General features: G+C 32.7%; 2 protein-coding genes across 2 annotated transcripts in view; both read right to left on the reverse strand.

Annotated features, from left to right (window-relative positions):
• The window catches only part of LOC105325396 (mediator of RNA polymerase II transcription subunit 1), a 29,206-nt gene extending 18,844 nt beyond the window's left edge, over positions 1–10,362 (reverse strand). Inside the window, exons 1-6 of the mRNA XM_011424935.3 lie at positions 10,068–10,362; positions 7,919–8,037; positions 4,801–4,882; positions 1,619–1,806; positions 600–628; positions 95–166 (exon numbers count right to left, since the gene is read on the reverse strand). Of these exons, the coding sequence (XP_011423237.3) occupies positions 95–166; positions 600–628; positions 1,619–1,806; positions 4,801–4,882; positions 7,919–8,037; positions 10,068–10,125 (548 nt within the window). The 5' untranslated portion in view covers positions 10,126–10,362. The remainder of the gene's footprint in view (positions 1–94; positions 167–599; positions 629–1,618; positions 1,807–4,800; positions 4,883–7,918; positions 8,038–10,067) is intronic.
• The window catches only part of LOC105330818 (uncharacterized), a 480,842-nt gene that overhangs the window by 279,560 nt on the left and 186,755 nt on the right, over positions 1–14,527 (reverse strand). The window lies entirely within an intron of this gene.

Raw genomic sequence — 14,527 nt, forward strand, 5'->3', positions numbered from 1 at the left:
AAATTTTGTTTTTGTTGGGTTATAACATTATCAACTATCATACAAGAATGGCTACTATACACTATCAGGAAGTGTAGACGATAGGTTTTCTTACCTGTCCCCTGATATGTTATAAATACTCTGCAATCCTTTCAGATGGACGATGAATTCATCAAAATTTCCTTGTCTGGAAAAAAAAAGAAAAAGAATACTATGACATTCAAAAATCATGCAAACCAAGTTTCCAAAATTCAAAATTAAAAAGACAGGAAACTACTATAATCATGATACTGTCAACGTATTGTAACTATTCTGAAAAAAATATGCATGTCATTTGGCAATGTACTTATTTTAGCCGAAGCTGCGTTCCCCCAAAAGCACTAAAAAGTATAAACAGCCAAATGTAGCACATTTACAGTATTCTTATAACATTATGGAACATATCTGATATTGTTAGCAATATTTTCCCATACTTCGATCAAGTTCTCTTTTTAATCATAAAATCAAGAATAAGGAAAATATTTAAAGGATCATTCATTCAGATCTATTTCATAATCTGTGCAGCTTTCTTTGAGTTTTGTACATTTTCAAGGTCTTTAAACTTCGACCTTTAAACTTACCTTAAAACTTCTGTTATTTCATCACAACTCTGGAAAAAAGGTTGATGAAATTTTTAGTGTTCAAAATCAGAAGAAATATCTCTTATTTAGGCGAGAGAAATTTAATTTTTAGTTTTACGGATTTTGTTGTAAAAAATTTGGGTCGGAGGAGGGAAAATAAAAAAAATAAAAAACTGGGGGCAAACTTTTATTAATCAAAATTACATATTATTTGCTTGAACTTATAATATTAAGTTTAATTTGTCCACTATCCATTGTGTACTTTGTGTTTGTTTCAAGATCATTGGTATTAACCTTACTAAACTTGTTCAGGATGACATATTTTCTTTGCTTTTCATAAAAACTTTTAAGCTAAACCATGCATGGCTGACCTCCATCTTAAATACTCCATGTTATAGAGACGCTTACACTTGATTTTAAAAGCTCCCTTTGTCAAACGTTTTGCAGATTTCAAATAAAATAAAGTAATTTTAAAACCAAGATCGGTCAAACTTGAAAATTCCGGCAAAATTTCCGAAGATACGAATTTTTTTTCATTATTTTTTTTTTTACAAAATCGGAAAAATTGGGTCGGCGGATCCGTAAAACTAAAAATTAAATTTCTCTCGCCTTACTCTTAATACTGTATACAGGGTTATTTTCGCCCAGTGTAATTTACTAATTTTTGCCCTTCTCCTTTTGTAAACAGTTTCGTCTCGTACTGAATTTGCCCATACACAGCTGTGTTTTCAGAGAGATAATTTGAGACATTGAAACTCGCCCAGTCTTAATTCATCTGCTGACAACGAGGGCAAATATTTCCCTATATACAGTACATCCTTTCTTCATACTTTAAGTTTTAATCACTGCTACACCAATTTAAAACGTATCTGTTATTTATCTGTCACCAGAAAGGTCCATTTCTGAACATTTAAAATTTCCCAAAATTGAAATTTTTTTAAGTTTTTTGAAATATTTGCAAATATATCTCTCCCTCATCTCTATCCATTTTCTCATTCTTTTCATCTGTCTATCCTTACAGTTGGTTCTCCCTGATGACTAATTCGGACGTCCTTCACTAGCCCCCCTGGGTCAAAAATGATCTCGATGCGGCACATTTCGCTGCTGATGATGGCACTATTTTCTGTTCCGGTGGGTGGCGTAAACGACAGGTCCACTAGGCGTGATGTGGTTTCCAGGCGTTCCAACAGCGTCTGTTGACTGACCACTAAAAGTACAAATCACAGTACTTACAGTATAGGTAGAAATGTATTGTTGGCAACAGCAATTCCTGATTATGTGCGAGATATTGATAATTTTTGTGATATCTCTAGAAGCATCCTTCGCAGATGTTGAAAACTTGCTTTTATTTTTTCTGACAGTTTTGAATTAAACGAAATTATAACAAAAGTCTGGCATTTGCATAAAATTAGGTATCTACAGTACTGTTTCCTTAGCATATAATGAAACCCACCCCCATCCCCCAACAAATGGAGGTATTTAAAGATCAATAGTTGCTTTAAGAAGTCCTGAGAGAGAATGCATAGCTCTAAATACCATGTGAATCGTACTCAATATGACAAAGTTGGAAAAGGCAAAATTAAAAACTGTAGGAGTTTTTAACAACAAATCTTTATGATTTTTTTTTTTTTAGTTGCATAAAAAAAAGTTATAGCACATATCATGCTCACTCCCCATCGTTTGAAGTTGACAGAAATCTCAACTACTCGGGAAATGGGAGTTTCGAACATTAAAGCTAATTTTCAGGTGACGTTCTTCCCCACCATCTATACACAAAACTCAATCAATAATGACGATCTGTGTATTTAGTCGACTTGATTCGAATCTCCAACACATGTCTCTCTGCTTTCTCATTCAAATCTATAACAAATCTCATTCAGTAAATCTCGAGGAGAATTCTATACAAAGAAGGCTCGTTCAATCACACAGCATGTTATATCTCAATGCTGTCATTTTATGAAAGACAAGGAAATTTTTTTCAATAACCACCCCCCTCCTCTAAAACATTGTGTATATAAAGCAGCACAATACACTTGTATTGAGTTAAGGTGGAATAACATACCTGTAAAAAGTCACTCAAATTAACGGGAATTTTTTTGATAATGAAAGATATAATGATAAATAAACTGTACAAATGTCAAATAAGTGAAAAAAAATTTGCAGTTTGGGGATAAAAAATAAATATCTAAAAAAATTATTCCAGTAAGTAACAACAAAAGCCCAGGGCTGCGAGATTCAAACTCGGAATGTATGGATCACACGTTCGACACCTTATCCACTCGGCTATGGAGTAAGTTTCATGTTTCAGACCATAAAACCTATTAATAAAACAAAAATGGTCAGCCATTTTGTGATGATATGTTATTCCACCTTCAATGGGCTGGATGGTTGCAACCATTTTTAGACTTTATAAACCTCCTTGAAACAAAGAGCTCTTCATAAAAATTTAAGAAAATAGTCAAATTTTTCTTTCATAAATAATATCATATTTAAAAATTTAAGGTAGATCGGGCGGTAATTTGTTGACTACACACAGCCTCCTATATCAACAAATCCAGTAGGATTTTTTTCACCAATTTGGGACTGGGGGCTGGGGCCCTTACAATTGGGAAAAATAGCGAAAAAATGGAAAAATTGGGAACATTAACTTTGATTGATTATAATGAAAGTTAATGATTTCTATCATTTATTCCAATACTATTAGTAGGACAATGCTTCTTTTTCTAGAGTTCTTGAAATTACCGTATTTTTCGGGGCATAGGCCGGTATTTTTTTCCTCCGATGAGCGAGCCCCGGCCTATCCCCCGGGATCGGCTATTCTTAGCCTCAAAGTTAAAATAAATTAACAGTAAAATATAAAATCCACTGTTTTTATCCGTTGTACTGTTGTAGCAATTTATTATGAGGGTTGGTTTTTTTTCATCCGTTTGAACTATTGTTCGATAGTTGTCCCGTTGATAATTTTTGTAATGACATCGTGAGTAATAAAATGTACAGTACTGTACAAGATATTTCTTTACAATCCCAATCAAAAGAATTTTTTTCCCACGTTCGTGTATGAACACTGGAAACTATTATTGCGTCGTAAAAAGGAAAACGAAACCGGGTAGAATGTAATATGACGGAATTTTGGTGAATTCTTCATGTCTGCGTTCGTAGGAATCACTGGTCTTGGGTGTAGAATAAATCAAATGCTATGTGTTTTTACAATTAATTTTCTGTTGGATGAAATAACGGTATTCTGGTGTCGTGTGTATATACAAAGGTGTGAAACCCATGACTAAAACACAGCCTGGGGGCACGTAGTGTACACCGTTACACTTCATTGCATTAACTGTGTTTTTAACATTACAACTTCTCTGCATAACGGCAAGTCACTATTTAATTAATTAATGGAAAGAACACAAATTAAATATTTTATGTTTGGTATTTCGTTTTCTCATTCAAAGCGATTACGGGGGATAACTCTATTTGGATATGAAACCACGTGTTGAGCTAATGGACGCCATACCCCGTATTTACAAGAAGCTTTCAAAGTATAACTTGATTAAATGAGATTTAGCAATAAGGTATTAATACAATATAAAAGGTTTGGTAAAATATTATACTTAGTTCTACCAGACAGAACCACGGAGGTTGGTGTTGCAATTAAATTTACATTATGTAAAATTACGATACACAACGATACACCGACGAATACGGAAGAGACCAAACAGCTACAAAACACAGATTAATTTTTTAAAATTGCTTGAAATATATATGTTAAGCAAATTTAATAACTTTAATTACTCTTTTGACTTTCTACATCGATATTCTGAAAGTATATACTTAATACGGTGACTTTCTTAATCATCGGTCATACTTTCACTATAGTAATCATCGATTGAAAATCGGCTTATCCCCCAATTAGGCTAGTCTAAGGATTTTTCTTGAATTTTGTCTAAAAATTAGCAATTCGGCCTATGCCCCACATCGGCATATGCCCCGAAAAATACGGTATTTATTATTCTGTTCAGTCTTTCTTGAAAATTTTGACAAACTGTATAAAGATTTTTTTTTTTAATTACAATTAATACTGGGGTCAAATTTCGGCTCTAAATCAGGCCCCGAAAAAACACTGATTAATCTGTCGTTACGTAGCATTTTTAGCTACCGTTGAATAACAGGTTGAACACTCAAATACGTTGACTAAGCTACCAACCTTTGATACAGCTTTGTAACCGGTCTAAACACGACCTTAACGATCCAGGTTCTTTATCCGTCTCCATCAGCATCTTCTTCTCCTGCAAAAACATGTGTAATAATTAGTCCCCTAAAGAAACAACTTTTCCTCGATCTTTCACTTTCTGAAGTCTTTTTCCCTCTGGATTAGACTTGTGTTCGCTTCATGCTATATATACAAAGGAAAATCAAAATGTGTTAATTGCCCTCTGTTTTCAATAAGGAGCAACTATTTGCAATAATAAATTAAGAAACTGATTTTTTTTCTTTACTAGTTCCTATGGAAAATGAAAATAAGTCTCAAGAAGCAACCATTTCATCCTACATTTATCATCTTTCTGAAACTTTTAGTAGTGAACATTCAGTTGTCTGTAAGGCTGTGTTTTTATCCTGTGATTAATGGAAGGTAAGATAGCTTTCATAATCTGATTAATCTCAAAATCAGCAAGATGTTCCACATAGATTAATTTCTTGTGTCTAATTACCATAATAAGGAATCTACAATATCTTGTCAACTTTGATTATTTCATGACATAATATCAGGTTACAGACAATCTTTGTGTCCAGTATCAGCTTCAAATCATTTTCATAATCAAAAAAAAAAAAAAAAAAAAAAAAAAATAGCCAGGAAAGGCATGCTCCATTTCCTTTTAAAGTGACCTTGGACTTGCTAAAATGACCTTGAGTCAATATTAAGTCACACCCTCATTAGCCATAACTAAGCAATTAGGAGTGAAGTTAGATCTCCAAATGTTTCTCCAATAAAATATTATAGTTTCTGCATTGAAATACCATAAATCATCTGACTGTGACCTTGAACTGACCTTGAATTAACCTATACGACCTTGGGACAAGGTCTTTACACACCATCATGTCATAGATAAGCAATCATTTTGTTAACTATGAACTCATATGATTTTCCATTTAAAAGATGTGGAGAGGAATTCCACAGATGGACTGAGAGAAAAGTTGAATATTATACCTATTTAACATCCAAAACTTCAAATGTTTCACTTATGTGGGAGTTAGGAACACATCCAACTATGTGAAATATTTTCCATATTGATATAATATTATACAGTTTGGATTAATTTGATGCAAAGACTATAATGGCCATCACAGGTTAATTTTACCAAAGAAAATAAAATGTCAAAGCAATTTACTCCCATTTTTAATATACACTTAAAATGACAGGTTACTTTGACCTTAAATACTGAGTTTTCATGGCCTTAGAGTGTTACAATGTGATAATTGTATGAAGTAAATAAGTGAGATTTCATATGATGTAAATAATATTGTATATCACAAGATTTTTCAAAAAGGACTTTGGGGGGGGGGGGGGGGAATACCAGCGGTAAAATTTAATGGGAACTGTGTTCTCTTTTCAATGATGAGCAATTTTTTATTGAAAGATTGGAAGATCGTTTATTATCTTTTTTAATTTTCATTTTCAATCAAGTCACAAAATATGATTATAATTTATTTACTGTGAAACAGAAATATTCGTTGAGGATTTAATTACGTTATTTTCATTGGCAGTAAAAATCAACAAATTAGTGAATTTTTTACCCAAGTATTAATAAATGCAGAATCGATACGTGATAGATTTAAGGGATTACAATATGATGAAATTAAATGCCAAGGGAATGTTTTTAGTTTAAAAACAACGAAATTTTAATCCAACAAAAATATGTGCTTCTACAGTAATTCTAATTGTTCGGGGTGTTGAATGTATGGCCCATGGGGTCCTATATTATATAGCCCATGGTGTCTTATATTATATGGCCTGCGGTGTCTTAAAACTTGGCCCTACGAGTTTAGGCCAAGGTGTCTCAAGGTCAATTTGTCTGTGGACCTAGGTGCACTCGGGTCTAGGTGTCTGACATTCAATTTCATGTATTCCATCCAGGCTATCAATAAGAAAGTTTCCCTGATGTGCCAAAAAAAAAAAAGGAAAATATTATTTTGAGATTTGTTTTCATTTGTCTACTGCATTAGTTTGATAAGACTCTAGCACATCTGAAAGTGTGAGAAATATTGTCAGCATGAACAATGCTTCTAAATCCTTGAATCAGAAGCTGCCGATTTGTTGCGAAACAACAATAAATTATCTCTTGCAAATCATGCTTATGTAACATCCCAAGGACAACTAACTTAAAAATTCACATTTTTCACAAACAAATAAAGCAGCCAGAATGCATCTATCCATAATGTAAAGCAATGTCAAATACACAGTCATAAAAATATTGAAAAAAAAAGAAGTGCCTAATATCATGGAGAGAATCGAACTGCATCAAAATTGATGAAAATTGAACACTGCTCAGCACTAATCCTGATCGTTGGATTGGTAGCTGGGGTTACCAAGAGACGGGCAACAGCAGTACAATGAACATGGTGAATACCCCGATTACCGTGTGGGCATACACTGTACAGTTGGACTCTGATATCTTGAACACTGATATCTCGAATACCATGGATATGTTGAAGTCATTTGTAAGTCCCAACCACTTATTTTTTAAAGTATTTTGCCTTTGATATGTCGAATACTCGTGGATATCTCAATGTTTTTAAACAGTCCCATCCAGTTCGAGATAACAGAGTTTGACTGTATATGAATTGGGCCAGTAAATTTGCTAGTATACAGACGTTGTAGGCATGCATCGATTGCATCATCAGTGTACTAAGCATTGTGAAAATGTTTACTATATTTTTACTCATCAATCTGTCTGCATGTACAACTTATTGCCATCTTGAATCACCACTACCCTTTTAGGGTTTACTCCTTAAGATTGCAGGTTTTAGTTGTTATAAAACAGATTTAGAACGGTGCAGGGATTTAAGGCGGGTTTTCTTTCAAAAAGGGGACAATTTCCCCGAAATCTTGACCTGAAAAATCTTAAGAGCTAGTTTAACTAGACCTTAGACCTCCCCTATGATTTAAGTATCTAGTTCACACAACAAAACAAGGAGAAATTGATGCTGATCTAAAAAGAAAGAGGGCTCAGCTTAGAGTCTTATAAATGTTTTTTCCATAGATGATGAACGCTTGGTCAAAATGACCCCTAGGTCAGGGTCAACCCTGGGTCAAGGCCACTCACCCGTGACATGCTCTGCTGTACGACACGCATGCTGTCCTTCCATTCTTTTTTCTTCATATAGCATCTGTGTAATTTTTCCATCTGCCTTTTAAGGTCACGTTCCTTACTACTCAAAACACCTGTAATTAAAAAAAATTTGGTGATGACGATTCAGCTGTAAACAAGAAGATGTATCACCATTTATGCAGGAGATGCAGTATACTTGAACATGCCTTGTGATATACAGTCATAGACTCTAGCAAATTAGGGGTTTTCCCCCTACCAGTCAAGTGTTACAATCGGAGTCAATATAGGATTAAGAATTATTTTCTATATATATCAAGACATTCAATAATATATTCTTATTAACAATGAACTATAACTACCTTGTACTAAAACTAGTAATATATGGCAAGGCTGTGGTCATTTGAAAGTGTTTTTCTGTCTACAGATGAAAAAAGATTTGACAAATTTCCATTACACTTGTGTATACATGATATGGAAATTGATTTTTAATTCAACATAACGCACCTGGTTTTCAATACGTAAAAATTTTTGTTTTCATTATTCAAAAGTGAAAATTTATTTTAAAATCTGAGCAAATTTGAAGGTGATCGAATGGGCTAATTCAATAAGTGTTAATTAATCCCATCCTCAAGTATTTAATTAATCTAAAAAAAAATTATGATCTAATACTTATAGGGGTAGAAATTATTTCAATTGCTGGAAAATCATAGTTTTTTGGCTTTAGGAATGGTTCTATTTGAAACAAACAAACCTCAATACATGTTGATCCGAGTGAACTATTATTTCAACAACGAGCCTAGCATAAGAGAGTTTGATATCTTCACAAAACTGTGGTATTTTCTTTTCAATACATGTATACATGTATCATATGATGTTTATTTTTATTCCATCTCCTAATGTCATTTTTTGCTTGAGTGGTACGTGTTATTCTTTCTTGCCTTTTATTGGAATTTGTTTTCTTTGATAAAAGAGGATATCTATTCATTTAAATATCCAATGAAACTAATCACGTTGTAAATACAGACCATATAAATTATGTGTGCCCTGAGTGTATTTATAAATTGTTTGTTTTTTAACTTTGTCTAAACATGTACATACTACTTGCAACCTGTGCATTATCATTCCACAAAAAAAGTGAAATTAAATTTTAAAAATCTGGCTTACTTACATAAGTTATTCAAGTGATAAAATAACTGATGAAAGGAAAATCCAAAGCATATTATGCAAAATGAGACATTTGAGAATATTTAAGGTGGATTTTCCAGTTTAACTATTTCAGGGACTACCAATCCTTTTTTTTGGGGGGGGGGGGGGGGGAGAAGGGGAGGGGGTGAAATTTTATCTTACAAATCATTTAAAAATTAATGAACATCAACATGATTCCTTCTACAGATCTTTAAGATAAAAAAAAATTAAAAAAAAAAAGAGGAAAATTGTCTAAAAGCATGCATGTTTTAAGTGACACAGATTCTTATGTGTACTGTAGCTAAATTGATACTTGTATTTCATTTTAAAAATACATGTAATTATTTAAACGCTAACAAGTTTTCAATTTTATGTCCCCTCTGTAAATTATAGACATCAATACCCATTTATACCCCCAACTTGTGCTTTATGGTCTATGTCACATCATTTTTTGGGTCATTACATTCATTAAAAGACACGCATTCCATGGCAACATTGAATAATTAAAAAAACAAGCGGTAGGATTATAAGTTCAACAGTAATTATGATTAAAACCAAGGAAAAGAAGACCACAACAAATGTACATGTCATCAGCATAAGCTTCGTAAAGATGTCAAGGTTCCCACAGATCAATACTGGGCTAAAATCTCAAAAACAGGAAGGTCTGATTCTAATTACTTCCATGTTTGGTTTCCTGAAACATTGCGTTCTACAGAAACGGTCTCTTCGAGCATCATTTGAATTCCAATCATTAATGAACTTAAAAATCAAACTGCGGTTTCAGAGGCTGTTCTATATCTAGTTGAACCATCAACTAATCAAAATACAACGTAAACAAACATTTCTACCCCTCCCCCAAAAGAAATCGACGAATTTGCAAGAGAAATCAACACCCATGGTAAAAGTGTGGCCCCTTGAGTTGTAAGTTATATAATCGAACAATGGTTTACGTTCCTACCTGAAGATATGTCTCCGTTTTCCATGTTATTTAGAGATATTCGTAAGCTGGCTGCCATCTTTGATTTCTGTAGCCTCGATTAGGCGGCCTTTAAGATGCTAAAAATGCATTTAAAATTGCAGCTACATTTCAGTTTTTAGATGAAGTGAAAAAATATCTATCCATTGCTTGTACTACACTTAGGCGTTGCACCCTGAAGCTTCATGGAAATGCAGTATCCATGGCTCAATTTGGTGCACTACATTCGCTTCGTAGAAAATTATTTAGGTCTTTTCGGGGTCAATCAAACGCTTGTGGGTTGGCTGAAAATTAACGTGACGTCATGTTCATTAATATTTACGAATAGTGAAAAGTCTTTCCAAAACGAAGGTGTGAGCAGACAAAAAAATCGATTTTTAAAAAAAAAAGTTTTTTTATTATTTGCAAGATTTATTACTGAACTTGTTTTTTTCTACTCATAACCCTGCCATGTCAGATGGGTCACTGGGACATTCGAGTCAAGGTTTCTGCAAAGTTCAGGGTTGCATTTCGTCGGGGGAAGTTCAGGGTTTTCTTTTCGTCGGGGTGGGGGTGGGGGAGGGGGGGGGTGTATATTTAGAAAAAGGGGGGGGGGGGGTGATATCCGATAAAATTTCAAAAGAATTTTCAAAAAAAAATAAATAAATATATGTACATGAAGTTTTTTCATTGATTTTTTCTTCTAATAACTATCAGTCATGCGATTTTTTTTTTAAACTGGCGTTCGACCATTTCTCGTCAGTGCATTGTTACGTCATTTTTCATTTATAATAGAATATTATTCTGCACTGACAAGAAACGGTACTCGGCGAGAACTGGTTGCACGCCAGTATTGTTTTGTTTTGATATTTGTTTTGTATACATGTATTTTGTTTTTCTATGAAGATAGTTCTGTGGTTAAAATACTCGATTAATTGTTAAAACTAATAAAGAAAATTTATAAAAAAAAATTTTTTACTAATTAATCCGAAGAAATAAACGTGTTTTTCACTTACTGTGAAGATAAACGCATACCTTACTAATAAATATATAACCTGTTAATTAATTAAGTACACCGGCCAGGCTTTTCTATACATGTACACGTACACATCCCGATTATTTCACACTTTATAACCACTGTCTGACATTTATTGAAACCCCAGTTCCAATGAACATATTCATCTTCATCTCAATCTAATTATTTTTATTTTTTATTTTTAATGGAAAACTATTTAGGAGTTGATGTCTCAACCTCCCCCACATTTCGACACCTTACAATATATATGAGAATTACTCTTAGCATCGATTTTTTAAAAATTGAGGGTCCGATGGGGTGGGGTTGGGGTAGAGACCTAGCTATTCTTAAAATATTTAGAGCTCCCAAATCATAATCCCGGGGAGGGTGTAGTTTTTAAAACCATGCAGTTGGGGAAAAAATACAGGGTCAGTTTAATTGTTTAAATTTCAATGTTTTAAATGGGACTGTGGAACACCTACCTAACTCCTCTTTGCTACATCATTACGAACTAACAAAATCCATGTGTTTTGGTGAATAGATTTAATGAGAAACGGATATAATAATTAATTGTTAACGATCAAACGTGTACTGGATTTCATTCATATATATAATTATACAGGTTCATTAACTTTAATATATGATACGAAATTTCACCAATTGTTTTTTGTTACTTTAAATAATTGATGAGGTAAAATAACAAATGTAAATGATATTCTTACCTAAATGATTTAAAGGTTGCCATCGAGAGAGAAAATCAAATTACATAACGTACGTACTGCTCAACTAAGATTGATGCAAATTATTATATACCTTTTATTTATTTTTATTTTATTTTTATTTTTTTTTGGGGGGGGGGGGGGTAGGAGAAATTGTTTATGTCGTTTTTTTTAAAAGTGCAATGAAGAAACCAGTTTGTTAAATGACAACATGGATAAAATTAGAAACCAAATACCCACCCACAAGCTAAGAAAGATAACTCCCATATGACTGATTTTTTTCTAAAAACTAAACACTGGCAAAATTACGGATTGCAAACCAACTCTATACGTAAAATCAGCAGAGAAGTTCTAAAGATTTAAGCGGGCATCTATCAGTTCGCGTAATTTTTTTTAGAAACTGTATTAAACTAATGGAAATTTTGATAAATAATACAAATATGTATTTTATAGCAGAACTTTTAGAGGGGAAACAGGAAGATATGCTAGCATTTAAATATTAAAGTTTAACTTTCCTGTCTTACTATATATGAAAAGAATCTGCCTATTTACTTCTATCAAGACCCTTTTAGAATACGCTGCAATTTAATAAAAAGTTGGTATATATTTCCATATAATTTTCTTTACTCTAGGATGCATATGAATGTAGTGAAAGGCTTTTTCATTTGTGACAAGAACTCATTTTTACAGAATTGTTTTTTAAAAATCAGACAGAATATTGAATTTGTTACGGAGAGCATAAGTTTAAGTCAGTCTGTTAAAACCGAATCATTACTTACTGTTCAGTGCTACAGAGATAAACCATTTATAAAAATACGTTCGATTAAAAAATATATTGAATTTAAACTCGGGTAAAACGGAAATAAAAGTTACATCACAAAGGTTATAGAACTTTTTCAATTGCCGATGCAATAATCAAACATGAAGTGATTGTCAGTCATTGATATACTTCCTTGCCTACTATACATTCAACCAATAGAAATTTTAGGCTCAGGTAAAAAGGAAACTAACGCCATAAATACAGGTATCAATTTACCTGTATGTAAGTAACTACAGCAGAGAAAATTTAACAACTGTAGCATGCATGTTACAAGATTTATTGCTGGGTTTTTTTAAGGTGGTACTGGACATATGTGGATATTAATGTGAATAAAAGAAAATTATAATTTAAATACTTTTACCGATTTAGAATTTTCAGATTTTAAAATATTTAACCAAATAATACGTTCAAAATTTTTTGAGAAAGGTAAAATTTTTACAATCCCCAGCAAGATTCGCACTCATGACTTACATATTCGTATTGACCCTTCTAATCCACTGCGCTACGCTGTTAGGTGATAACTTTGGGAAAAAACTATTTATAAAAAAAATTACACTTTTATCTTATTGTTCATTTCGATAAATAGTACGTCACAACATGTAAGTGTCCATTAACACCTTAAAGTAAATATTTATAAGACAACGGGGGAATTATTTTTTCCATACCACCTTAACTGGATCGTCGTGGCCATGTTTATAAAATGATTTAATATTAAAAGCTAAAATATTTGGATTTTTATTTTACTTAAGGTACTTTACTACACCGAGACTTATACTTTTTAAGACACTACGTCACAAGATGGCGATTTAAATGTTTTGTTAAACTGTTTCGATCAATCGATTCAGATGTATATCGTCATAGCTCAGCTTGTGAACCGCAGTTCATGGGTTCGAATCAACCTGGGGATTTTGTTTATGTTTACTGAATGAAATTTTTGGAAAAAAAACCCATTTTTTAAAATCCAAAATTGCACATTTTTTCACCGATTTGATATATATATTCTTCTTATCCATCATGCTTTCTATCATAATCAAGTAATTTTCTGCTGATTTAAGAAACTATTTCAAGGTGTAGTGAGGCACCTTAATGTTAGTTTATAACCAAAAGAGTATCATATGTCAAAGTTTAAGACATATCTGAGGGTTAATTTGTTGACCATACATAGCGTCTCCTTTTTATCCATGCTATAACTTCGATAAAGAAAACGAAATATACCCATATGTCTCTTTAATACTCCACATGGTTTACAAATGTGCTCTCTTATGGTTGACTTGTTATAGAACAAAATAAAGAAAAGTTCAATACAGAATATTTAGAATGAGTTTCACCATTTTTCACAAGAACAAGTTGGAGCGAGATCATTTTGCCTACAGCATGTGTGACCCATTGTATGTGTGGAAGTTTATAATAATATGCTATAGGTCTCAATATCTATAGAAAAGAAAGTCTGCACAGATTTCGTGACATCTTTATTTTCAGTATATATAGATGCATATTGAAGGCGTAATAATGAATAAAAACAACAATAACCAGGCAATGCACTCCTCAAAGGATTTCATCAAGTGCTCATCTCCCCCTATATAGAGGGTCAATGACCAGTCTGATGAACAGTTTCAATAAAAAGTCAGAAAAGAATTGGAAAACATTTTCCTAATGCAGCTTACAGCGTCATGAAGATTCTTTGTTATAGAGTAAAAAATATGGCATGAAATTAATAAGACATTGTATTGTTAGACATGAAAAAAAAACCCTACATGTACACATATTGTATTGTTATATAACACTGCCTTCTATACAATTTTACCATTATGCAATTTACATGTATATGTATAATATATGAGGAGCGAAAAAAAACCCTCAGTTTGCAACTAAAACAACAAAACAATTAACAAAGAGAAAAAAACATTCC

The sequence above is a fragment of the Magallana gigas genome, chromosome 10 (assembly GCF_963853765.1).
Source record: "Magallana gigas chromosome 10, xbMagGiga1.1, whole genome shotgun sequence".
NCBI lineage: Eukaryota > Metazoa > Mollusca > Bivalvia > Ostreida > Ostreidae > Magallana > Magallana gigas.